Source organism: Carcharhinus amblyrhynchos, chromosome 24 (assembly GCF_965287045.1).
Source record: "Carcharhinus amblyrhynchos chromosome 24, sCarAmb.v2.hapA, whole genome shotgun sequence".
Taxonomy (NCBI): domain Eukaryota; kingdom Metazoa; phylum Chordata; class Chondrichthyes; order Carcharhiniformes; family Carcharhinidae; genus Carcharhinus; species Carcharhinus amblyrhynchos.
In genome coordinates this window covers 20,170,969-20,197,759 of record NC_137347.1, presented here as the reverse complement: position 1 = coordinate 20,197,759, position 26,791 = coordinate 20,170,969, and the positions used below count along the sequence as shown (strand labels likewise).

General features: G+C 37.7%; 1 protein-coding gene across 11 annotated transcripts in view; it reads right to left on the bottom strand.

Moving 5' to 3' along the window:
- macf1a (microtubule actin crosslinking factor 1a) overlaps window positions 1-26,791 on the bottom strand; it is a 562,465-nt gene that overhangs the window by 58,249 nt on the left and 477,425 nt on the right. For all 11 annotated transcript variants that reach the window (XM_080211401.1, XM_080211408.1, XM_080211407.1 and 8 more), the window contains 13 exons: window positions 24,700-25,026; window positions 23,461-23,545; window positions 16,270-16,511; window positions 15,899-16,105; window positions 11,240-11,359; window positions 9,659-9,766; window positions 9,086-9,304; window positions 7,702-7,905; window positions 4,458-4,689; window positions 2,971-3,197; window positions 2,665-2,787; window positions 662-763; window positions 471-572 (listed from right to left, as the gene is read on the bottom strand). In XM_080211401.1, the coding sequence (XP_080067527.1) occupies window positions 471-572; window positions 662-763; window positions 2,665-2,787; window positions 2,971-3,197; window positions 4,458-4,689; window positions 7,702-7,905; window positions 9,086-9,304; window positions 9,659-9,766; window positions 11,240-11,359; window positions 15,899-16,105; window positions 16,270-16,511; window positions 23,461-23,545; window positions 24,700-25,026 (2,298 nt within the window). The remainder of the gene's footprint in view (window positions 1-470; window positions 573-661; window positions 764-2,664; window positions 2,788-2,970; window positions 3,198-4,457; window positions 4,690-7,701; window positions 7,906-9,085; window positions 9,305-9,658; window positions 9,767-11,239; window positions 11,360-15,898; window positions 16,106-16,269; window positions 16,512-23,460; window positions 23,546-24,699; window positions 25,027-26,791) is intronic.

Sequence of the window (26,791 nt, the reverse complement as noted above, 5' to 3'; positions counted from 1 at the left end):
TGCGTGACTATTTCTTCCTCTTCTACCATCCTCACCAGTTTTCCCCCCCTCAACCCTTGTGTTGCTGCAGTATAGGTTCATGGACATTGGTTGTTTGACAGGGTACCATACTTTATTTACTAGCTGGACAATAATGTCAGAAGGCTATAATATAAAGGGGACATCCTAATGGGCTTGATTCTGTCCTCACTTGAAGCCTACGCCAATGATTCCAAGGCTGACAATGCTACTGCTGTTACCCAAGTCAATCAACATAGCACAGCCATAGCACTTTGTGCTCAATATAGTTCAGCTATTCACTGCCTATATCAGTTGAGCCATGAAATGATGGACATGTGGTAGATTTTTTCAATCCAGTCAAAGGAGCGATTGTTCACATTAGATGAAGCTATTATGAAATGGATAAGAATCGAATGTGCTAACAGAAGAAGAAGTGGAAATGGAGAACTACTTTTCTTTCATTAACCCACCTTCATTTCGTTTATTTGTTGCTTCACAGTGCTGATGTCTGTGCCAACTGGAGACATCTCGCCAAGTTTTATTACTGTGTTATCCAGCCAGTCAAACATTGCCTAAAAAATTCACAATAGATTAGGAAACATCATTTCACTCTATTCATGTTTACATTGATACTATGCAGAACATTCAGAACATTCCTTACTTGCAATGAATCTTGGTATTGTACAGCTGCCTGCATGACCTCCTCCAGTTTGTCCATCCGTTCCTTCCATGCTTTGTTCAGGTTATCCCAAGTGTAATTAAGCTAGAAATAGTTATGACGCAATCCATTAGAATAGAAGCATGGTCAAACAACAACAATGTGCAATTACATAGCATCTTCAACACAGTAAGACATTCAAATACACTGTACAGAAGTCTAATCAGGTAAAACAAGGTACCAAGACACTTAAGGTATTAGGAGCGATGGCCAAAAGTTTGGCTAAAGTGATGAGTTTCAAGTGGTGGCTTAGAAGAGGAGAGGTGAAAAAGTTTAAGGAAGGAATTCCAAAACTTAGGGGGTGCTAGTAGGTCAAGGCACTATGAATGGTGAAAAAATGAAAATTGCAAAAGGCCAGAAGTGGAGGAGTGCAGGGATCTCAGAAGATTTGGCAGGCTGGGGGAAATTACAGAAATAGGGAGGGGCAGCATTTCCTGAAAATGACCTGCATCGTCTAGTGTTTCCCATTTATTGGCTCACTCTGCATTCAAACAAACTCTGATACTTTATTCATATTTTTCCAAAAAAGTGTCAGCCAAGGTAGAACACACTGATTGTATGACAGACCAGTGTCAGACTGCTACAAACTTTTGATCATAGTTTAGATACAAATTAAGTACTCTTGGTTCTGACATTAAAGGCCTAATTTTTACATTGCATTACACCCATTTTAGTAAAGTTGGGCGAGAAGCGAATAGTATGATCCATGCCTGCCTCAGTGCCAGTTCCCCCTTTACCAAGGCCCCAAAATGGCTGCATGCATTTAAATTGACTTAATGGGCTACATGCCCAACTTTACCAACACTCCCCCCTTTATCACTGCGTTTGCCCATCTAGAATCAGTGTGAAACAGACATGCTTCACATAAATCCGATTTGGGAGCTCCAGTTAGTGAGGAGGTAAATGCTTAGCGTCTGATGGCTCTCTGCTTGAGACTGATGGGAAGGTCTGCTGCCACTGTGGCTGAGGGGGAAATCGGTCTCGGTGGTGGGGGGATAAGGGGGTCATTAATGTTGTGGGGGTGGGGTAATATCTGTGAGGGCACAAGGGAGGCATTAGCTGGCTCAGGAGGGAAAGGGCAAGGAAGCACAGCATTCTATCTTTTTTTTCTGTGCATGCGCAGTTGGAGGCACCGATCGAAACTAGAGGTTTCAGCACATTAAGCCTTGCCCACAAGCTTCTGCAGCATGATTAGGACTCGCTGATATTTTTGCGAGTGGTGCGCGTATGGGGACACCTCAGAACAGGCTGGATCTGAAACAGTCCCAGTTTCAAGTCCACTCAGCACTTAGAATCAAAATGGTAAAATAGGGCCCTGAGTGTTTAATCATGGTTATTGTAATTCTTCTTCCAGATTTACCTGTCATATAGATAACTAACTGATTTTTTATCAAGCCAGCCAATGTTACAAAGAAGACTCATTTCGAAGTTATGTGGGTTGCAGATTTGGGGTCATTATCAGATTTGCCACGATCTTATGAAATGACGGAGCAGAATGGAAGGACCAAATTGCCTACTCCTTGTTAGTTTGTTTTAGATAAACAAATTATCTGTTAAGGCAATAACATTGTTCAAATGGGCAGGCTATTAAAATATATTTTGTTGAAATATCAAATCAGCAAACCTTTGGCACAACATTCATTTGAACAAAGAAAAATGGAGTTGACCTTGGGTAGGATTTAAGAAGCCAAAGCACATTAGAGGGGGAGCTATATGCAATGTACATTACGTTGCATTGCATGACATGTTATGCAACCTTCAATAGTATTACTTTTGGGGATAGCATATTGCTTATGATTGAATATCTAAATATTCTCCATTAGTGAAATACTCAATTAACTTGGCACTAGTCTCACATCTATTAGCCTCTTGGTCAAGTTCTTTCATACTGGTATCACCCATAGCACACATAATTCATCACTCATCATTTCAATTTAATATTTTACCTCATCTATGCTTTTCTTCACTTCTGGTTTTTCAAATTCTCCACAAGCAAAGATAAGGTCTGCTCCCAAGATTCGTACAAATTCCAGCTCCTCATGGAGCCCATCTGTCTCCTCTTTAATTGTCTGAAATCAACAGAATATTACCAGGAAATTGTTATTAATCGTGTGCACTTACCATACTACATTCTGTTGTTTCATATCAGACTTTTTGTGATTCCAAACAAGACAAATAAATGAGCATGCAACATGACAAACAGATTTTTTTATAAAAACTAAATGAAATTCACATTTGAACCATATCCATACCTCTGCAGCCTCCTGCTGTTGTTTAATGATTGATGGGTCAATACCAGGATTCTCTAGGTCTCGCACTATATCCTGTGTGTCTTTAATAGTGGTCAGCAACGCAGCCATGTCACACCAGAACTTTTCAGCCAGGTCAAGCACATCCAGAAGTTTAATATCTCTCTCTTCACCACGAGCTTTGATATCTTCCCAGTAAAATATCATCTCATCCAATTTGTCTTGAATGGCTAAATTATTACAAGTTGGGAAAAAAAAGCTAGACTATTTAAAACGGTCATTATATGGTAATATAATGATTGAATGCTGCTAGAAATGAGGCCACAGCATACAATAAAGCATGTTAGACTCTTCAAAAACTGACTATTCGGAGCTGTTTGATGAAGTTCACTGTATAGAACCCTTTCCAAATTGGATCAAATACCCAAATGTACAAGAACACTTGGCAAGAGCTTTGAGAATTTGTGTTTGTCTAAAACGGTATTAAATGGACTGCATTAGTTTTTTGCAACAAATTCTAATAATCCACATACCTGATGTCCTCATTTCAGAGTTGGGGATAAAATGATTACAGCCTTTGATAAATATAGAATACAACTGAATGCACCATACTCAAAGTCTCTCCCAGCTGAGAGAATTGGAACAAAATGCAAACACAAAGGGATGCTTTGCTTTCTGTCACTGAACGCAACATGAATTAACAGCCATTTTATTCAGCCAAATAAAGATACAGGACAGAGGCACTAAAAGGCAAAGAGATCTTTACCTTTTGTTAACCTTCTAACTCACTAAAATGTGACAGAACTTATCACAAGCAGAAAGAACACATTCCACTGTGAAACTCTGATAAATTGAATAGGTCAGTTATATCTGTGATTAACTTGATCGGTAGGTCGCCACTATTTTCCTTTGTAAAACACCTATCACTTGTTTGCAAAACACCTAGTGGAAGTAAGTTTGGTTTGCCATTCATTTTACTGTTGTCTGTAGGAGCTTGTACTGCACAAAGCCGCTGCATCATGTGTGTAATTTAGAACAGTGGCTAATCTTCAATAATAATCACTGGTTGCTCGGAATTTCATTATGTGCTAAAGTGAAAATCTTCTCATTCAGTTATGTTCCTTGTATTTGGTAAAACACAAATTTAAGGAAAAACAGATACAGTATCATGTTACCATCAAGCTTTTAAAAGTCGAAATTAGAAAACACATTGTCTTCCCAGAATACCAATTTTATTGCTTCCGGATAATGTTCAAAACTTCTGATTTCTGAATACATCCTTCTAATGGGTCTGAAAATATTTTAGAGGGCTGTATCTTGAATTTGGTTTAACATTTGAAGAACAGGTTCAGGAATTCAGACAGAATTTTAATGAAGAAACTATTAGCTTCTAATTTGAATTGTTAGATTGTATATCATCAGTGAGCTTTATAGTGGCGAATAGACTTGTGATTATGTACAAATTAAAAAAAAAACTTAATATTCAGTACCTTTAGCTGCAGGATCCTCATCTGCTCCAGTTGACCGTCCAATTAGCTCTTCACCACGACGTTTAAGAGCTTCAAAAGATGGCTGAAGCTTTTCTAGCTCCATTGCAATATTTTTGTTCTCATTGATGTGCTCTTTAATCTTCTCAACCTCGGCAGGTATCGATGGGGGCATCCGCATTCGATCAGCGATGTGTTCCAGAGACTCTAACATCGGATCAATCTTATCATGGAACTAAACAGACCATAAGAGGAATTGGCATTGACTGAAAATTTTCTCAGAATTATTCTTCATCTGAAATTGTCTGTGTAGCAGGAACTATCTCAGTACAAACTCAAGAAAAGCAATGAGCAGCAACATTTTAATAGACATTTTGCAGTAAAAACATGCATAGCATTTAAGTAAAATCTGTTCTTGTATCAATGTTTATAAAAAACGCCTAACTTATTGAGGGATCGAATAATCCACTTAATTGAAGGCGGCCGATTCACCTAGATTTCCATGTGATGTTGAGAAATGTTTTTATAAATCTTCTAAAAAACACATGAAACTAGTGGAAAGAAAACAGAAATATTGACACTCTTGCATCAAATGTAATTCCATTTTTGTAGTTGGAGAAAGGGGAATTTATTCTGCGTAAGCTGAACACAGATATTTCATTTTTCATTTCTGTTCCAACTTGGGACTACTGAAAGATTTGACCTGAGTGTTATAAAACTGTGTTACAATTATGACTAACAGTTGGGATTGGCATCTTGCTGTAAACAATCTACAAGCAAATTAGAATTCATTATGGCAAGTTATATTTTTATGCAACTGTATAAAATGAAGACCAAAATGAGCAATTTTTAAAAATAAATATATAATGAAACAATTTTGAGATTACATAATTTATTTCATTTAGCATTTGGAATTGTTTGTTTATAATTTTGCATTTATCAAACATTTATTTAGCAAAGGGCAGCACAGTGGCTAGCACTGCTGCCTCACAGCATCAGGGCCTGGGTTTGATTCTGGCCTTGTGTGACTGTGCGCAGTTTGCATGTTCTCCCTGTGTCTACACTGGTTTCCTCCAGTTTCCTCCCACAGTCCAAAGACGTGCAGGTTAGGTAGACTGATCATGCTAAATTGCCCCTTAGTCTCCAAAGATGTTAGGTTAGGTGGATTAGCCATGGTAAATGGCAGGATTGCGAAGATCAGGCGGGGGGGGTTGGTATGGGTGAAATGTTCTTTCCACGAGTTGGTGCAAACTTGAAGGGCCAAATGGCCTCCTCCTGCACTATAGGGATTCTATGGTTCTACGCTGGTGAAGTGGAAGATTACCAATAATCATTTTATATATTAAGTTCAATTTGCAAATTAAAGTTTTTACTCACCTACAAAGATTAAAACAAGTGTTTCTGACTTGTCACAATCATAGTTAAACAAATCTCCTCAGTGTAGCCAATCTTTTTGATTCCATGCTAAATGATAGATATTTTACTCAAAACCAAACATCCCAAAGGTTGATTATGCTCAACCTTGCCTATCAATTTAGGAGACCTATTTCATTGGTTGATATCAAAAGAACAGAACAATCAATACAACAGGGACTCAAGTCAGTGACAAAGAGTGAGGGATCCATGAACAAAAATATACGATTCTGAATATTATAATTCCATCAAATCATATGCCAGAACTGGGTCTTTACAACGACTTATCAACGTACTAGCTGTGAAAATTTCCCTTTGACTCGGGAACCAGGATTCAAATTGAGCCCAGATGGTTGGGAGGAAATTTTATTTTCCACATAGTTGTGGAGGTCCAAACTTAAATCAATTTGAGATCTCAATCATGTTAGAAGTGGAAAGGTACCCACAATTCAGAACTAAAGACAATGACACTCAGGCAGAAGCGGAATGGAATGATTGCTCTGGTGGAATAGTGGTTTTTGAGGTTGAACTCAAGGCAATGATTAGAATAATTAAGTGAGGGACACATCAATCTAGTCTAGACACAGCAATAGAATTTAGGAGGGGAAAAAAACACTCTTAATAATGACATAAAAACAGACTGAGCATCAGAAATGCTGGAAATTCATTTTAACAAAAACGTCTGCTCTTAATTACTGTACTACAGAGGAAACAGATCAATTCACAAAGTTCAAATCAATGTATTTAAAATTTAGCAAAGTTGAATGTACAACTATCCATTAAGTAATACATGGCCTTTCAGAACAGCTGTAAATTGTGCAGGGACTGTTCCTTACTTGTCAAAGTTTCAGGTAACTATTAACAACAGACTTATCCAAAGAAAATAAAACAGAAAAGCAACCCTAAAGTGTAGCAGCATCGATTGTCCAAGGAGCTCTGCTTACCTCGGCATTCTAATGAGATGTGATGAACACAACAATTAAACACAACGTAGCAGGAGATGTCGGCAAACAAACATTTAATTCCACGAGGTGAGCGGAATGGAAAACAAATGACATGTTAATATGAGAACACTATGATGGAGTAACATGAGGGAATGCATTGAACAAGACAAATATGGAAGGGAAACACTTCACAAACATTACTTTGTTTTGCCATAGTGTTTTTGTATCATTGGAAAGAACTGTGTGTGTGCCATAATATTCTTTTAATTCTGTTGCACTGGTCTCTTCCTCCATTTTGCTTCAATTGCTCCTAATTTTGGCTAGAATACCATGTCAAACAGAACTATCGTTAATTTTTATCACCAACAATGATTAATTGACTAGCTAGCAAGCATGCATCAATAGCCACTACATAAAGAAATGTGCCAATCTAAAGGAGCAAATGGACAATTCAATCCAACTGACAGTCATTTCATTATAGCGAAGCAAAACATCATGTGCCTTGCAAAAGTAGTGAAATCCATCACATATATAGTAGACAACTTGAAAAACTTAAAGCAAGCACTCATCAAAAAAAAATCACCGTTTTATTTGCTGGTCAATTATTCAGTGCAAATTATTGTCCCCATCTTATTTTATTACTGCCTTTAATGTTTCTGAAACTAAACACAGAAGTACAATAGCTCTAGCATAGAGTGTGCCTCTCACTTTCAAAAAACATTACTGATGTTGATCAAGGAGATGTCTGTGACCTAGACTTGTCAGCACTGCAGAAGCAAGAAGTGATAGCTGTGGGGAGCTAAAAGGATAAAAAGTTTCCCTTTTAATAAACAAATAATTAGCCTTAAACAAAACCTATGCAAACATATACAGCTACAATCAAAGAGTACCTGAGCAGACTGTGAAATGGCTTCATCCAATGCCAAAGCCCGCTGTCTTGCATCCTGTTTTATTTTAGCATAAAGTGCTTCAGCTGTGGTATATTTCTCATGAACCATTTTACCCTCATCAGGATTCAACACCATCAACTGAGGACCAATCTTCATCAATTTATCAATATGGGGCTTGTGTTCCGAGATTGATTCACGAAGTTGCTGTTATAAAACGATATATAGATTTCACAGTTAGAAAGAATGTCTAAATACATTCTGGCGTAAGACAATATCATTTATATTAGATGAAACAACATCACTCAGGCAAGCTCAACACTCCTGTGCCCAGTGAGCCACACTCAAAGGGAGTCTGGGTTAGAACAAGGCTATAATACTTAATAAATCGCAGTAGGTTACTTGGCGCTTTGAATCTGCTTCACTTTCAATAAGATCATGACTGCATCTACTTCAGCTGCACATACCCAAATTGAGAGATATGGGGACAATTCCCTTAATATCCAAGAAACTGCCAAACTTTACCTGGCCTGGAATTTACTGATGAACGTAAAGTTTCCTGAGGCAGAGAATTCCTAATGTTCACAGCATTTTTAGAGCTGAAGCAGCTCTGGGGATCATTTAGACTCAAAACATTGGCACTATTCTCAATATATCCACTATGGGGATATGTATACATATAGATTTTACATATATTAATTGGGCTGTAAACTGGCTGGGTTGCCCAGGTTTTGGCAGCTACAGTGAGACGAGGTCAGCCTCATAGGCACTTCTTACAGATCATACAAAGAAAAAGAGCTTGCTCTTGCAAGCTCACCCTCTCAACCTTATAAACCCATCACAGACACAGACATCCTATCAACCATTCCCAACCTCTATGCTTTGAGATTGGGCCAATCCACTCTATCCCACTTCAGGGTCAGCGATTGAAACAACCGGATTCTGCAGCCTTTTGTTCAGTGTTCTTCACCTGACTGGAAGCTAAATCTGTCAGTTCAGTCAACTTCTGGGCAAGGAACCTGTCAGTGACGCAAGGCACATCATGGAGTTAAAACATAATAGCATGCAGCACAACACAAGCTCCAGGGTTTCCAATGTGCTGCCAGACCACATGCTTCAAATGCCTCAGTTAAAATTCCTCCCTTTATGGCTGGTCTGATGTAATACAGTCTCCTCTCCCCTTCATTGATGCATGGAAATACCATGCACAGTAGAACTCCACAGACAACATACACAATTTCCTCATCCCCTGCTGATTATTTCAATCCCAATATCATTTACTGGTGCCAATTGAGAATCTGGTTACCTGAAGTATACTGGAGGTATGTAAACACAAATGGTACTTAAAAGAAACAGGCCAAACTACACACTGTCCTTTTATCCTTACCCTCATTTCTTCCTGTTGTAGTTTCAGCATCTCATGGTCAACAGCTGGTGGTGGGAGCTGTGTTATCAGAGTTCTGGTCTCGTCAAGCCATGGACATAGCTCCTCATATGTTTCCCAAAACTGGTTAATCAGGACTTGAGCCCGCTCTAATTGGGAGTACCTTTCAGTGTTCATCTGACTGACTGTCTCGTACTGCTGCTGCAACAAGTCCATCTTCTCCTATGTGGATTGTATACATATAGATGTACATATTTAAGATTGCAGCACAATAATTAAAATCTCACTATTATTAAAAGAAGTTAACTGCAGGCAAATGGTTTGTTATTGGTGAGCTAGAACACATCAGCGTTATGATAGGACCGTCTTTAAAACATTTAAAGTCTAGACTGACAAATTTACATGAAATTTCTCTGAAATTGCAAGATTTCTGTATTACGGTCTGCAAGTAATGATTCATTTTGTGTCAGAAAAATAAACATATAAATTCCCACCTTAATGTTATGAAATGGTACAATATGTAAACATGTATTCTGTTATAGTGGCTGGCCTTCTACAGAATTAAAGAAATAATACCTGCAACATAGTCTTCTGTTCATCACCACAATTACTCAAGATTTCTTCTTGAGTGTTGCTCAATTCATCTATGGAATCCTTGTGCCTTATGATGTCTATTGAAAAGGCCTAAAAACATTAAAGAAAAATTTGTAAAACATGAAATAAATTAACACTACTGTAAGTTCGCTAGTACACTTACTGTACATAGTGTGTAATAATCTCCAATTTCTGGCCTCGACAGATTAAAATTAACTTTTATTTTATGTTAACGTGATGGGCACAAAGTCATGGATGAATGAACCCTAGTTATATTAATAGAAATAAATCAGAAGTTTTAGATAATCAGAAAATTGTACATTCTTTTTGCATGGTAAATTATGTGAATTTCAACATGAATCAGTCTATTTTGGGTCTACCGTACATAAACTGGTTTGTAAATGATATTTAAAATAAATTTCAGACTTTGTATAAGAGCTACTAAGATGCGGACGTAAGCACCCAAAACAGGATTGAATTGTTACTTAAAAAGCTCAAACTCCCACTGGACATATGCAAGATTGGGATGAGCTCATTTGGTTCAAACGATAAAAAAATTGTAAGTTTACACACATCACCTATCATAAAGCACATCAACTACCCCGTATGCATTATTAATATACTTGTACTCTATGGAGGGATAGAGGGAAGAAATAAATTGTTCATAGTCTGCCAACTAACATATCTGCAAATAGTAAATGCACATAATTATATTACCTTAAATTCCGCCTGCAGAATCTGACTTTATGTTGAATCCTAATCTTTTATTCACCACTGAAGTAGGCACTGAGATTAACTAATGCAAGGTAGCCTCGCTATTCTTTACAGATTTCAGACTAACCCTTAATTGGGAGATAATCTCCAATCGTTGGAGTCCTTCCCCCCACCACTCACTTGTGTTGTGTATTGAGCCAAGTCTCAAAAGCGAGGAAGGAAAGAAAAACTACAATAGAATCATAGAATTCCTCCAGTGCAGGGAGAGGCTATTTAGCCCATCAAGTCTCTACAGACTCGCCGACACAGCATCACACCCAGGCTCTACCCCTGTAACCCCGTGCATTTACCTCACTAATCCCACTAACCTACACATCTTGGGACACTAAGGCAATTTAGCATGTGCACTTAACCTGCACATCTTTGGACTTCTCTGTGAGTTATGAACAAAACATAAGGAATTAAACTATATTAACAGAGGTGATTTGCCACACAATTTTTTTTCCCTATAACTTCTATTAATGTTTCCTGAATGTTTCTTTTTGACTTGGTCAAGACACTATGATTGCCCATTGTTGCCATGGCCTTTGCACATGCTCTCAAGCCTCTCACACGCTATGTGCTGACTGGAAGGGAAAACAGTTGAGAGAAAACTAATTAAAAAACAAGAAAGCAATCAAATCTTTTCAGAAGATTTAATATAGGATATGCAATAAACAAAACTGCACTGAGAAATGCATGCAGCACATGTTACAAATATTTTGTGCACAATGAACTGCAGCATTTGTTTAAAGGCTACCTAGGTAAATGGATATGAGTACTGCACCAGATCATACACATCATTCCTACCTTCTGCACCTGTAGTTGAGCTGTTGTCTGATCTTGTTCCAGCCTTATTGGGCCCAAGGCTGTCAACTTTCGCATGGTTTCTGCTACCCAGGTAAGTTCGGAGTCAGCAGCCTGCTCATACTAGCAGAAAGGAGAAGCAGCAAGGAGCATTAAGGAAACAAAGCAGACACACAGCTGCGACAAAAACACATGGACAGAAACGAAACAGAACTGCAATTTGGAACACAGGTAGTGCCAGAAAAATTGAGTAAAACCACTTTGACTCTCAGTTAAAAAGTGTAGTAGGTCATTGCTTAGAGTCGTTTCACAACTTTTTAGAACAGTACACAAGGTCCACAGCTGCAGTGTGTTAAATCATGGCCTTGTTTTGTTGCAATGCACAGTAATACAGTGCTAAATTTAGTTTCATTTATTTTAATGCAAGATGCTGGGAAGGATAATTACATTTAGCAATTTTTAAAAAATTTTGATTTAGTAAAAATAATGCAAATTAATTCTAAATTAAAACGAAATCTGGAAATTCAAAATGTATCTTGTATACTGACACTGACTGTTTTGAATTGCAGATCAAAGGAATATACTTACTAGCACTCAAAACAGATTTGAATCACGTTTTACTGTATCAACCGTGGATGTTGCCAACAGGGTTAGATTTTGATTCCCAGTGAGGACAAGCAGGATAGGATAGAATAACGAATATGCAGCAATACTAAACATTATCCAAGAATTTAACCATCTCCTATGTAGCAACGTTTTAAACAAAATATACTGAACTCAGCAAACAGTGTGAGCAGTAATTATCTTAAGATTTTGATCTCTGTCTCAATTACCTGTATTTCATTTTGCAAGCATTTCAAACCCTGACAGCTGTGTAAAGTCATACCTCCTACATATGCTCCTCAACTTTACTGACGGTTTTACCTATTTATCCTATCAAAATATTCACAACTTGAAAAAGCTTTATGTCACCTCTTCCTTGCCCTTTCTTCTTCAACATGCCTTAGCATAGCACACCTTACCAAGGATATACTGATCCAGGAAGGAGTGGAGCACAGATTTTCCAGAATGATACCTGGACTCGAGGGCTAAATCAAAGGGAGATTACACAAGCTAGGGTTGTATTCCTTAACATTTAGGAAATTAAAAAAGTTAGTTGATATACTTTGTCAAGAATTTAAAAGGGAACTGATAAAGAGACTACTGTTGTTTGGGAAATATAGGGCTCAGACAAAGCATAAAGGTTAGAGCCAGGCTTTTCAGGGATGAAGTTAGGAAACAATTCTAAACGTCTGGTGTGGCAGAAATTCTGAACTTTTCTGCAAGCTGGGTCAGTTAATTTTAACTAGGAGACAAACAGATTTTTGCTAGTCGTAAATATTAAGGGAAATGAAGCACTGACAGGTACAGCAAACTAGATCACAGGTCAACAGGCTCTCACTGAATGGTGGAATAGGCTTGAGGAGTTAAATGATCTGCTTGTGCTCCTATAACCTCAGAGCTCTAGTGACTTATTTGAAATTTTCATGCCTTTTAGTACAATGCTTGTCATTTATATTAAATAGCCTGCTCTGATCTGAATATGAGTGTACTTTCTTGTGAATCCTAATGAAGAAACAGGAGTTGGAAAAGGAAGCAGTTTTTGTCAGCTGTCCACACTGGTTCATGTTTATCCATATTGAATTTGAGAGGATTAAAGTTTTGAGGATACATTTGACATTGCAAAATCAAACAGTTAACACAATACAGGGTCAGGGTTATTTAACATTTCTTGTAAGATGTCAAAAGTAGCAATCAGAATACATCAGATGTTGAGCATTTAGAATGGACTTTAATAGTTGCAAACTAGCCCAGGCCCTGCTGCAGAATGAAAAAAGAGTTGTTTCGTTCGTACCATTAAAAATGTGACAGTGCACGTTACCTTCCATTACTGAGGGCCATTGCATGGCAAATTCATAATAAAACACTGCAAAAATGTTAATTTTGGAACCCATATTTCATTCATCAGCAGCTTCAGAATGTTTCTATTTCAATCCTGTTAACATTTTCAAGCATACAGAGGAAAGCGGAATAGGTGAATTTTGTTTGATGTGGCTCTTCAGAAGGTGAAAAACCATGAAGTTTGATAGTGGAGGAGTTAGCTACTGAAGAATCAAAGCTCTTGAAAGTGATGACAACACATAATACAGAAAACATAGCTAAGTTTAACCCTTTTAGTGTTGCATATCGTTAACAGCATTCTACTAGCCAAGTTTTCCATTTATATTTATTTTTCAGCCTTAATCTGCAAAATTGTATTTGAAAAAGAAAGAAAAATTGAAGAATTATCAACACTCTCCAATGGAAAACTTGTATCAAAAATGTTTCTTTGCATCTCAAAAATGATATCCTTAAAGGGTTAAACATTAAAGAACTTCTAACAAATAAGTTAGGCAAAGCACACTTTACAGCAACTAGGTACAGCAACAGTTTGACCCTGTTTCCTCAGGGCAGTGCCTTCACCGAAGAGTCAGTGAATAGCTGTCACTTATTTTGACTGAAACAGGCACAATATGCATACCTGTTCTTTCTGTCTGCAAATAACAAGGCACTGTGTAATAATACGTAGTTTCCAGTAGATGCAAATATGTCACACTGTGAGCCTGACTGATGATCTTATATTGGCTATTAGCATAATTCTTTGCACACTGAGGACCATTGTTTACAAATGAAGTGCAGATGAAAAGCTTCAACATGTCCCTTTTTTCAGCAATACTCAAGTTCTGTACTACCAAATAATTATCTCAAACTAAATCATGTGGAGTTAAACTGTGATATGGACTTTTAAAAAGAAGTTCAGCATAATCTCTTGCTCTTTTAATAATAAAGCTCTGAATATGATATGCTCTGTTAATTGGTCTCTCAACTTGTCCTGCCATCCTCAATGATCTATGCACACATACATTCAGATCCCTCTGCCGATGCATCTCTTTAAGAATGATAGCCCTCATTTTATACTGCCTGTCCATGCTCTTCCTTCTAAAATGCATCACCTTACACTTCTCATTAAACTTCATCTGCCATCTATCTGCCCGCTCTATGTCCTTTTTAAGTTCTACACATTCTTTCACAGTTTACAATACTTGCAAGTTTTATATCATCTGCAAACTTTGAAATTATCCCCTGCATATTAAGGTGTAGATCATTAACATATGTCAGAAGAAGCAAGGGTCCCAATATCAATCCTAGAGAACACTATTACAAACCTTCCTCCAACCTGAAAAATATCCATTGACCATTCTTGGTTTTCTATTATTCAGCCAGTTTTGTATCCACATTGTCCCTTTTAATCCATCAGCTATAATTTCTCACAGGTCTGTTGTGTGGTATCGTATCAAATGTCTTTTTGAAAGTCTACGTGCACCACATTAGCAGCATTGCCCTCACTGATCCTTTCCGTTTCCTCTTCAAAAAACTCCAGCAAGTTGATAAAATATGATTTTAACTTCTGGAAATTTATGCTGGTTCTTCCTAATCAATCCACGTTTTTCCATGTGAACTGCTAATTCTATCCCAAATGATTGTTTTGGGAGCTTGCCCACCCTGATTGCAAAGTAAGAAGTTGTCAGTATTTGAGACCAATAGAATATGGAGTCAAAATATCTGTTCAGGATCAAACATATTCTTTTTGAATGCATAATTGTCATTATACATGATAATATTTTCCCTTTGGATGTTCACAATTATCTTAGAAAACTGATACAATTGACAGGTTATATTGGCATTTATCATACTAAAAAGTATAGAATGGTTTTTAGATAAGTTTTCCCCTCTTTCTTGGATGTCTTTACATAATAATTAAATTTTGGCTCAGAGTATACAGTCCATTCTCTTATATACACCAAAGCTAATCTGATATTAGTGATTTGATGCAAAAAGAGTATTCTTCTACTCACTCTCCTTTATTTCTATAGAAAAGTGCCTAGTATAACTATTGTCCTTCCCTCTTTATTGTTTCTGAGAATCTTCATCCCAGGGTTCCATTACAAGTGTGTTCTAAGGATTAGGATACAACTAATTTAATTTGATCACAAGTTTATAGTGGAGATTCTAAGATACAAAACATTATCCAATGTCTGGCCTGTCCAATATGTGCCTATTGCAACTGGTTAATGCACACCTTCTATAAAAGTGTTCAAATATTTCATCTTTGTGGGCTAATTAGGTGTATATAATGTTCCATGTGTCATATATAAATTTTAAATCAGTGTTCTCATTAATCTGCAGATATTTCGAGTTGCTGATATTTGGAGGTGTGACTTAGGATTTATCCACTCATGAGGTAACCAATACAGATCTACAAACTTTCAACACAATAAACAAATGAGCAAGTAGTACAGGACCAAATGGAAAGGAATTGCCTCGACTTCTTCAGCCAGATCTCCAGGGTTCATGGGCCAGACTTCTTGGAGTTCACTGGTCAGGCAGGTTATAATTTGGACAACCCTGCTCTTTAAACGTTATTGTTATAAACATTAGTTTGCAATCCTTGCTCTTACTTGTTTCCGTAACTTGTGTTTGTATTATGGCAACATCACATACATTTCAGATCAGCTGGATATGCTTTGTTAATAGGCTAAAACCATTACACAAACACATCTACATGTGTTTGAGAAAATCTACCTGTTGTGATCTCTGAATGGCAGCATCTATTGCTTCAACTTTCTGCGTTACAGTGTCGCTGACAGTTTTGTATCGCTCGTTGGCTTCTGCCACCTGCCGATCCAGACCTTCTCGTGCTCTCCATGGCACTAATTCCAGCAGTGCATTGCTCACTTCATTAATTGTGTCCAGAACTAACCGGTATTCCATCACTTCCTTCTTCAATTCCTGGATGTTAAGAGTAGGAGCTTAATATTCAGTCAACCATACATGTCTGCAGTAATTTACCAAACATATCAGATGATAAGAACAATAAAATGTGAATGTTATTCCATTTTCTTCCTTTCCTAGCTTATTTTTGCCGACTCTAGATGCCTGACCTCTCTGCTTACCTTTTGTCTTTCATGCACCTGTGGAATCTGTTCTCCAATTGGTGACTGTGGAGTGCTTGCAGCAAGTTCAGCCTCCACAAAATCAAGCCAGCCACACAGTTCCTCATTAAAGGCCTGGAATTTTGTTGCAAGCTGCAGAACCTGCTCTAAGGTTTTCAGCGCCCTGGAACTGGAAGAAGTAATTTCCGCATAACGACTCTTAATACCATCCAATTTCTCCTGAATTATTATTACTTCTTCACCTGAGGAAATGAAATATCAGTGGAGGAAATATTGAATAGATATGCACAATAAAATAGGAATATCTTAACATTTAAACAAGAACACGTCAAGAACTACAAAAGTCTTCGTTTTTTATTGGAACTTGATTGGGCATTCCATTCAAAAAAGGACGAAAATCTCCAGTTTGAAGAACTGTAAAATTACGACTGTAAATACCTGTGAAAGGATTTTGCTTCACTTGTGGGACTAATTTGCAAACCATCCATTCAAACTTGTTCAAACATCCATTCATCTAACTTAGTGAATCCAAAATTCTGAAATGTACCTTTTTTTTAAATTAATTGAATGTTTCAAAAGAAGTCTGCTGGTACAATACATTTAAAAACCACGAATGGTAAATACACATCAAGTTCCATAAATAGTGTTTAAATAAACATCAATGAATGTTAACGGTGATATTTTGCTTTACTTCTCCATTAAACCACACTTGCTCAGAAATGTTGGTGGAAACACAAAAATAATTGCTAACGCTATGACAATGACCTAGTCAGATTATAGTATGATTTCAACATATTTTGTGTTATATGAAGGATACAAATAACAAGGATTAAAAAAAATTATCCTGGCAATAAGCCCTCAACATGGTATTTAGGGTCTGTTGCCAACTTTCCAGTGCTGTCTGGGATTCAAGATGGTACACACTCTATGTAAAGTGTCTGATGCTTAAACTATCCATGACCTCCTTAAAAAATTTAGCAGTAAAATTGGACCCTTGGTCTGACTGAATCTCCCTGGGTAATCCATAATGGGTAAAGAAAGCGAGCAACTCCTCCATAACCTTTTTTATCTTGACATTCTGTAATGGAGTTGCCTCTGTAAATCTGATAGACACATCCATCACGGTTATCAAATACTGGTTCCCACTTTTGGTTTTAGGGAGGGGACCTATGCAATCAATTATAACCCGTGTAAAAAGGTTCTTCAAACGTGGGAACTGACAACAAAGATGCTGGTTTATCACTGCTTGTGGCTTTTCTACCATCTAACATGTATGACAGATATGACAAAATTCAACCACATTGTTATGTAATCCAGCTGAATAAAAATACTTCCGTGTCTTAGCCTGAGTTTTCCTCACTCCTAGATGAGGTCCTATAGGTTATGTGTGTGCCACTCGCAATACTTCCAGTCTGTGTTGCTGGTAGAATACAATCTGGTGAACTTGTGCCCATTTTTCATCTGTGCTAACTGCCAAGGTCTCCAGATCCTTAAGACTTTATCCTTAAGATAATAGCATTCTGGGATACACTCTGATTCCTTTTCCGAGTAGGCTTTATGATACAAATCCTTTATCGTCTGATCTTGCTGTAACTCCATTAATTTTTCAGAACCACATACCTCTGCTTGTTCCTAACAGCAAAATAGACTATTATTTAAATGGTAAAAAAATTGCAGCATGCTGCTGTGCAGAGGGGCCTAGGTGTCCTTCTGCAAAAATTACAAGGAGTTGGTCGCAGGTACGGCAGGTAATTAAGGCGGCAAATGGAATTTTGTCCTTCACTGCTAGAGGGATGGAGTTTAAAAACAGCGAGGTTATGTTGCAGCTGTACAAGGCGTTGGTGAGGGCATACCTAGAGTACTATGTAGTGTTTTGGTCTCCTTACTCGAGAAAGGATACACTAGCACTGGAGGCAGTGCAGAGGAAATTTGCGAGGTTGATTCCAGAGTTGAGAGGGTTGGCTTATGAGGAGAGACTGAGTAGACTGGGGCTAAACTCATTGGAATTCAGACGAATGAGGGGAGATCTTATAGAAACATGTAAGATTATGAATAGAACAGATAAGATAGAAACAGGGAAGTTGTTCCCACTAACGGGTGAAACTAGGACTAGGGGGCATAGCCTCAAACTAAGGGGAAGCAGATTTAGGACTGAGTTGAGGAGGAACTTCTTCACATAAAAGGTTGTGAATCTGTGGAATTCCCTGCCCAGTGAAGCAGCTGAGGTTATGGGGGCACAGCCTCAAGATAAAGGGGGGGCGGTTCAGAACGGAGTTGAGGAGGAACTTCTTCACTCAAAGGGTGGTGAATCTCTGGAATTCTCTGCCCGTTGAAGTGGTGGAGGCTGCCTCGCTAAATATTTTTAAGAAGCGGGTTGATGGGTTTTTGATAAGAGAAGGGATTAAGGGTTATGGGGAGAGGGCGGGAAAGTGGAACTGAGCCACGACAGATCAGCCATGATCTTATTGAATGGCGGGGCAGGCTCGAAGGGCCAGATGGCCTACTTCTGCTCCTATTTCTTATGTTCTTATGTTCTTATCTCACTGCATGTTTTTAAGGCAAGGATAGATAAATTTTTGAACAGTAAAGGAATTAAGGGTTATGGTGAGCAGGCGGGTAAGTGAAGCTGAGTCCACAGAAAGATCAGCTATGATCATTTTGAATGGCAGAGCAGGCGCGAGGGGCCAGATGGCCTACTCCTGCGCCTAGTTCTTACGTTCCTCTACCTGCTTAAGTTTTTCCTTTACCATCTCATCAAACAGAGTGTCAGCTAACTGTACCTCAACTCCTTCATCTTTTTTGTACTCCTTTCCTGTTTCAACTTATGGCTGTGGAATCTTGTCACCACACAGTCCAGAAAAATTCCAGGGTATTTTTCTTTTAATCCCTCAATTCCCTGGTTTTCTTTTGGCAATTCCACTTCAATAGGCATCACTTGCACCTGTGATCCAGCTATATTGTTTCTGTGAATAAACTATATTCCTGGAATACCCAAGTTTTCTATTACTTCCACTATCACTCCCTAGTCTTAATTTGACTTTCTAGCGATAGCTTACACAGGGGAACATTAGTACTGTCTTGGGCAATATTTCAGAAAGAGTGCAAATATTTTCATCTCTTACTATTAGAGACAGACTAGTTCCCATGTCTCTCAATATTTTAACTTCTTTACCTACTTCCCCTGTTCTACCTGAGTAAATCTTATCCATACAGGTCAAGTCTTTGAAAAGGTCAGGCACTATTTTACAATCCAGCATGTGCCTAGGCTATGCACTCTCCTTCAGTTCCTCAACTTCTCTCTGGATTTCCTTCACTCCTTCAACTAATCCCACTGGTTGAGCCTCTTTTACCGCATCCTTTATCCCAATGCCTTTCTTAAGCCACTAAAGTACTGTGACTTTATGTGTCCCACCTTATTACAGTGAAAACACCTGAGCTCTTTCACCTCTTTTCCACCCTTTTAAGTTTCTTTTTACACGTGATAAACTGTTCCCAATGTGATCTACTTTGTTCTTCATTGGAGGATCTCCTTCTTTTCCAATTTCTATCCCTCACAGAATGAAATTGCTGTCGGAAGCTAGATTTTCATTTATGCACTAACGTCTATTCATCTGCCACCTCTGCAGCTCTTTTCACTGTTTCTGCTCCTCAACATGAGTTCTTATTACTTCTGGAAGTGAGTTTTTAAACTCTCCCAGCAGAATAATATCTCTAAGAACCTCATATGCCCTATCTTTAATGCTCTCATCTATCTATTGAAGTTACTCTGTTTAATTCTTTCAAAATCAAAACAAGTCTGACCTGGTTCCTTTCTTACATTTCTGTACCGTTGTCTGTATGCTTCTGGTATCAATTTGTAGGTACTTCATGTTCTCCGGAAGCCTCCTCTGACAGTGCTGCAAACACCTCGGTAGCCTTGTCTACCAACTTGGTCTGAATTAACCCACACCTCTTCTTGCCAGTTCATCTGTGTAGCCAATTTCTCGAAGGAAATGAAAAAGGCTTCTGCACTTATCCAAACATTATCATAATTTGATGAAATGTTTATATATATCCCTAGCAGGCAGTTGGCTACGATAAGCTTGCTCATCACTTCTATCTTACACTTTCACTTGTTATTTGAAGTCTTTTTGCTTCAAGTTCCAATTTCATCTTTTCAAATTGGACAATCTTTTCCTTTCTTTATTTTCTCTCTTTTTCCCTTTCTTTTGCTAGGGCCTTCCTCTCTTTTTTTCTTGCTTCTCTTTTTCCCCTTCTTGTGTTAGGGTCTTCCTCTCTCTTTCTTCTACCTCCAGCCTTTAAGTTCACTTTCCAATTCCAATTGTTTCATTTACAATTTAATTTTTTTTCTAACTCCACTGTTTGATGGTTTCTCTGATATACCTAAATGCTTGGCTAACTCTGCTATAGTTTCAACTTTATCATCATCTCTGGTTAAATCCAATTTTAGCCTGTTTGCTAATTCGATAAGTGTCATCTTTTTCTGTCTTTTTAAACTTTCTTGGCAAATTTGGGAAGTATGTTCGATCCTCAGAACCTCTTTAACAATGCTAAGAGCCATTTCGTCACTTTTGATTTAAATGACTAGAAGTCACCCAAACTGAACAGATTTTCCACTTCTCACTTAAGATTAATTTAAAGATCTAGGATTGTTCAAATTCCTGACCCGAGCCCCCAATCTGCTTTTAAGCGGCGGTTGATCACCCCCCCCACCCCCGACGTGAACTAACACTGAAACACTCAGAAATATCACGTCTTTTAGTCTGTAAAAAGTGAGAGAAGCAGTGTGACCTGCCCTTCAGCAATCCCGAGTAGTTAAATGCAAAATAAATCCCTGACACTCACTCTAAAATCAACACGTAACAATTCATTTATCTAACCAACAGTGAACAAATTAACTAAAATATTAATTCAAATTGATTGGCTAAATTCAAAAGCCTGCTGTCCTGGTAAAAACTACTGCTTGGCCTTTTGATACAAGTGTTTCATTTTGGGCTCCCTATGTACTTGTATTTTTAAAAACAAAAAAGCACCACCTTTTAAAGGAACCATGCAATGCTTTTTCCCCTGACATTTTACAATTTTACCATTTTTTACAAACACCAAATTCTAACTTTCTACCTCCCAATCTACAGTTATTCTTCCCGACCTCGGCAAGATGGCAACCACTGCTGCCTCACAGCGCCAGGGGCCTGGGTTCGATTCCTGGCTTGGGTTACTGTCTGTGTGGACTTTGCACGTTCTCCCTACGTATGCATGGGTTTCTTCCAGGTGCTCTGGTTCCCCCCACAGTCTGAAAGATGTGCTGGTCAAATGCACTGATCCAAACGGACGCTGGAATGTGGCGACCAGGGGAATTTCATAGTAACTTAATTGCAGTGTTAATGAAAGCCTTACTTGTGATTAATAAATCAACTTTAACAAAGGTTATATGGAAGAATCACAGCTTTGCTTTCAGCATGTGCTTGCCACTGAACTGGACTGATTAATTTTGTTTATTTTTTTTGTCATGAATTTATCAGTTGGGTTCCTGCTTTCACCACTCAAGCACATTTAAGGCTGGCGGACAGGAAAATACTGATTCCCCCTGTGCAAACCTTTATTGATAGGATATTAGCATAGATTAAAGTTAGGGAAAGCTTACATTTTTTGCTGCAGTAATATATAGCAGTAATGATGAAACAGAATTATAAATTAGTTAAGACAAAATATAGTCTTGGCTTGCACTGAGAAACAGGCAAATACCAGAGCAGTGAAATGGAAGTATCATAGAAACCTATAGTGCAGAGAGGTGCCATGTGGCCCATTGAGTCTGCACCAACCACAATCCCGAGGCCCTACCCCCCTTAACACTACATATTTACCTGCTAATCCCTCTAACCTACACATCTCAGGACACCAAGGGACAATTTTTAAGCATGGCCAATCAACCTAACCTACACATCTTCGGACTGTGGGAGAAAACTGAAGCATCGGAGGAAACCCACGCAGACACAAAGAGAATGCGCAAACTCCACACAGACAGTGACCCAAGCTGGGAATCAAACCCAGGTCCCTGGAGCTGTGAAGCAGCACTGCTAACCACTGTGCTACCGTGCCGCCCTAAGTACTGTATATAGAAAGCTGCAGCTCTATGATAAACACCACAGGATGGCAAGTGGCTTGAAAAACTGATGCATTTGAAAAGCTGACTCGAACACTGACTGTTCTAAGAAGCATCTGGAAGAACTATTCTTCTATCACGTTTGGACACATTTCACAAATCAACACCATCTATTTTCTTCAGTAAACTAAGTACAGAAATGTTTCTTGTCGCTTATGATTAGATGAAAAATTCTTGTGACTAAAACAGAAGATTGCTGTAAACTTGAAAGGCCCATGTTTAAAAATGTTTTAGATATTTTCTGATCTGCTTTTCATAAGATGATTTTAAGAACGTCAACCAATTTGAAGCAAAAGGATGGCATGGTGCAACTGTGTACTAAAATGGAAGTACACAACATCATGCCTACAATTATCCTAATTCCTCAAATTCAGTTTTGTCATTAGAGGAGCTCTCAGTGGAAGAGAATAAAATATACAAGCAATCACTTCTATCACAGTTAAACATTACCTAGCAGCCAGTTCAAGAGAAAGACTGGAAGAAGGCTGATGCTTGCACTCTTGGATGGAGATCATCAAGCAATCAATAACAAAATAGAAGTTTTCTAAAATAGAAATTTATATTCTGCAGCAATGAAAGTCTTAGAATTTCAGTCTCCACTGTGGCAGAGAAGGCTCAATTTAAAAAAAGAATACTAAACTTAGGTGCAATTAAAAAAAAAATCTCACTCTTGCAGAATATTAAGCAACACTTTTTAAAATGCGTACTTTTTAACTCATTCATTACTAAGGGTAGGATTGGGCTTTGTTCCAACTCCATTTCTTGACGCTAGGAAGCTGGCAGATGGTGTCTTTATGCACTGTGCACAATGGGTGCTGGGCTTTAATAATTGACAACACAATGGCAACAGAATAAATGAATTAAAAGGCGTGATTAAAGTTTGCATCTTTGAACTGAAAAAGCCTTTGGCCACTTATTGTGTAATTTTCCTCATTTGAATTCAATAGCTAGTTTTATTAAAACATTCCAAGCAGTTCAATACCAAAAACAGAAAATAAAAAAGCTTTGAGTGTTTCTTAATTGTTTACCTGTAGTTTGTTTCAGTAAAGCCTGTCCATTTTTAATGGCTTGATCGACATTCTTCTTCCGGGATATAATGTCATCATTCAAAGCCTACAAAAGAGATCATAGCAGCTGCTTAATAAAAGGATGGTGAGGTTTCTACGGAAACATCATTCCTGCTTCTCATGACTCTAATGCAAAGGGGTCCAAAAAGGACTGAATCTGAATCGTAGCCAAATGCAAGTAAAATTACAGAGCAGCTGCCTTGATCAATGCTGGGAATTGCTGTGAAATGAGCAGCAATTCCTCAGAATCCATGCTTACAACTTTTCATCACAAAATTATTTTAAGTCAGCATTAGATTATGTTGGTAACAGCATAGTCGTTTTATGAATTATGTTGTTTTACAAGCCACATGTACATGACTTTAAAGCTATGAATCAAATAGTTCAAAATGAAAAGATCAAAATGGAATGATCAAAAAAGTGCAATTAGCAGATAAGCCAAAAATTTTTGTTTTATATAGAAAAATTGATTTGCCTAAAGAGTTACACCAAAATACTGATTGTCTGATGATTAACTTCTCAAATATTGGTCTGTGCAGCCTTCTGGCTTATCAGCTGAACAACTCAATGTTGGTATTTATGGATATCATGAACTAAATGCTTATGCCAAATGTGTTTACATCCATACCTCAGATTAGTAAATATTTTTATTCTGTTCTTTAGAATGCAACAATTAAATAGTCTAAGTATAATCAAAACAGAACTTCTAACTGTAATATTCCTGCGCAAATCAGATAAAACAGATAAGATGGACAAAGAGGCACCATTGTCGTTTCACTTTAGTCTCCATCTTATACGCATATACTTTAGGCTACATGAATTTGATTTCATATTTCAGTGTACATTATTTTAAAACATTTACGAGCAATGCAACATGAAGACAAATCGTGAAATCTAAAAGTGTAGAGTAAGAGGAATAACAAATGCAACAGTAGGAAGATATTCAGGATTTTAATGTGAGGTGTAATTTCTTAGGATTTAAAAAATAGCAAGATAGATTGAGGCAAGTTACTTTAATTGCAACCTTTATGAAGATAATTTAGAAACAAATGCTAAAATTGAACCAAAGAAACAAAAAAATGAAGTAATTAAAATCAAAATGATATAAAAAATTAACTATCAACAGAAAATTGGTGAAGCGTGGATTAAGTTAACTAAGTTAATGCAACAGAAGAAAAACTTTAAAATAAAATGAAATACCAGCTGCTCTGTGTGTTGTTTGTGCAGGATGTCAGATTTGTAATCTTTGATGGTCACCAGACTGAGCTTGTCCTGAACATCAGCCAGCCAGTTCAACACCTCCACTTCTTCCTCTCCAAAGATCTTGGCATTAGCAAGGGCTTGTTGGAGCAAAGCTGCCTTTCGGCTGCACCTGTCCCCAATCTCCCTATACTGAGTCTGGATAGACTCCAATTTGTCCTCTACCATCTCCTGGTCTGCTTTTGCGCTCAACGTCATGAGAAACTGGCCGACACTGACTGCCTGTTGGATGTTCTGACTTTGATTTGTGATGTCGTCCTCTAAGGCCTGAACCAAGGATAAAATTATAGCATAAAGAAAACATGATTATGAATTGAAAATTTTTAACAAAAAAAGCTGATGCATCAAAATAAATTTCAACAAAAAAGACACATATTGCACCTTTAACATGGCAAAACTTTCCATGGTGTCACAAAAAGAGAAAAAGGAACTGGGAACATCTTTAATTTAATCTAGATCAAATACCATTTATACAGGATTTAGCAGAGGAAACATTAGGCCTTAAATCTGCAATGGACAGTTTAATCCAAAAATAAAATTAGTTATTTTCTTAGCTGATAACAACTTTGACAAAAGATTGCAGTTAGTGTAGCTGAGAGAGAAAGTCTGGACCAAAATTATGTTAAACTGGCCAGGGCAAAAAAAACTTGATGCAACTTCAAAAACGTTTTCAAGTTTGCTTTGAAGCCAAAAATGAACTTAATAACAAATGACCTGTCTGAATACAAGAAAGCAAACATCTGCAAAGCTAATTCTTCCCAATCTATAATGCAGGAAACATCTTAATACTTTATTACTGTTTTTTGTATGCAACATTTCTACATTAGTAATATATAAATAAAAACATGCCCATAATATATAAACGCTCAGCCAATTCCGCAATCACTAGGAACAGAGTTGAGATTGGCGAACAGGTTATTTTTAACTTTGTTTTTAAAGTCAGGCACTTTCGTTCCATTAATTTGGGCGTTTGGATTTTCACCTATGTTCTAAAGGTGACAACTGGATGCTACTAGTTCATACTATTCATACCTTTATGTCTCTTTCTAATGCCTTCAACCATTATCATTTATGCTTAATGTGGCAGACACAGTGAAGAGTGGAGTTACTCTAACATTCTCATGAATACTGTTCATTAATAACCAAAGTGGCAAGAAAACATAGATGACTGATCTTAAAAGTATTTCACTGTTTGCAAAATAAAGCTCACCACAGATGCAGGACAGCACACTCTATCTGAGTGCAATCAATTAGCACAGCAAAGTTACAATAATTAAGAATTTAATACAGTCTCAAAAGGTTCTCCAATAGGTTGGCCATCTAGTGACTGACTGAGCCAAAGAAATCAGCAAGTTTTAGGTCTTATGCTAGGAGTTAGTTAGCCTCAGCTAGGACAGGAATAGGACTCTTGGCTCAGGCAGACAGTAATCAAGCAGGGTTCCATTCCTTGATGGTGAATCTAGTTTGACGCTCACATTTGTGGGTGTTGAGCAAAGACAGCACTGGCTTGATTGTGAAGTCCCCTGGTAATGCAGCCTGCTGAAAATTACTTCCATCAATTCTAACAGAGGAATAAAAGTCACTTGAGTGGGGCATTAAAATATGCCTGTGGAACCTTATCGCAGCAAAAATTCAATGCATTTAGAAGAACAGAGAAAACTAGCAACATGAAAAAGGGAATAATCTCAAGAGCCACTGAGTGGAGTCCAATATTCATTGAAAACGGGGATGGGGCAGGGTTGAAAGAGTTTCATTAAAGTTACAGTTGAGAATTATTTTTAACAGATACATTGAACATAAAAGTAATGATTTTTTGCAATAAAATGTTAGAAACCCCTATTATTAAGTTCTTTGCAATAGCAGGCAAAGCTACATTACTTTCATTTAGGGAGTTAACAGGCAATGTATTGAGACACAACAGGTGGTTTTGTGAAAATGAAAGATAGTTTGGATAAGAATGAATGAGAGATACATGTACATGTATACAGAAAAAGTTCTTGCTAAGGATAAATCCAATTGGATCTGATTTTAG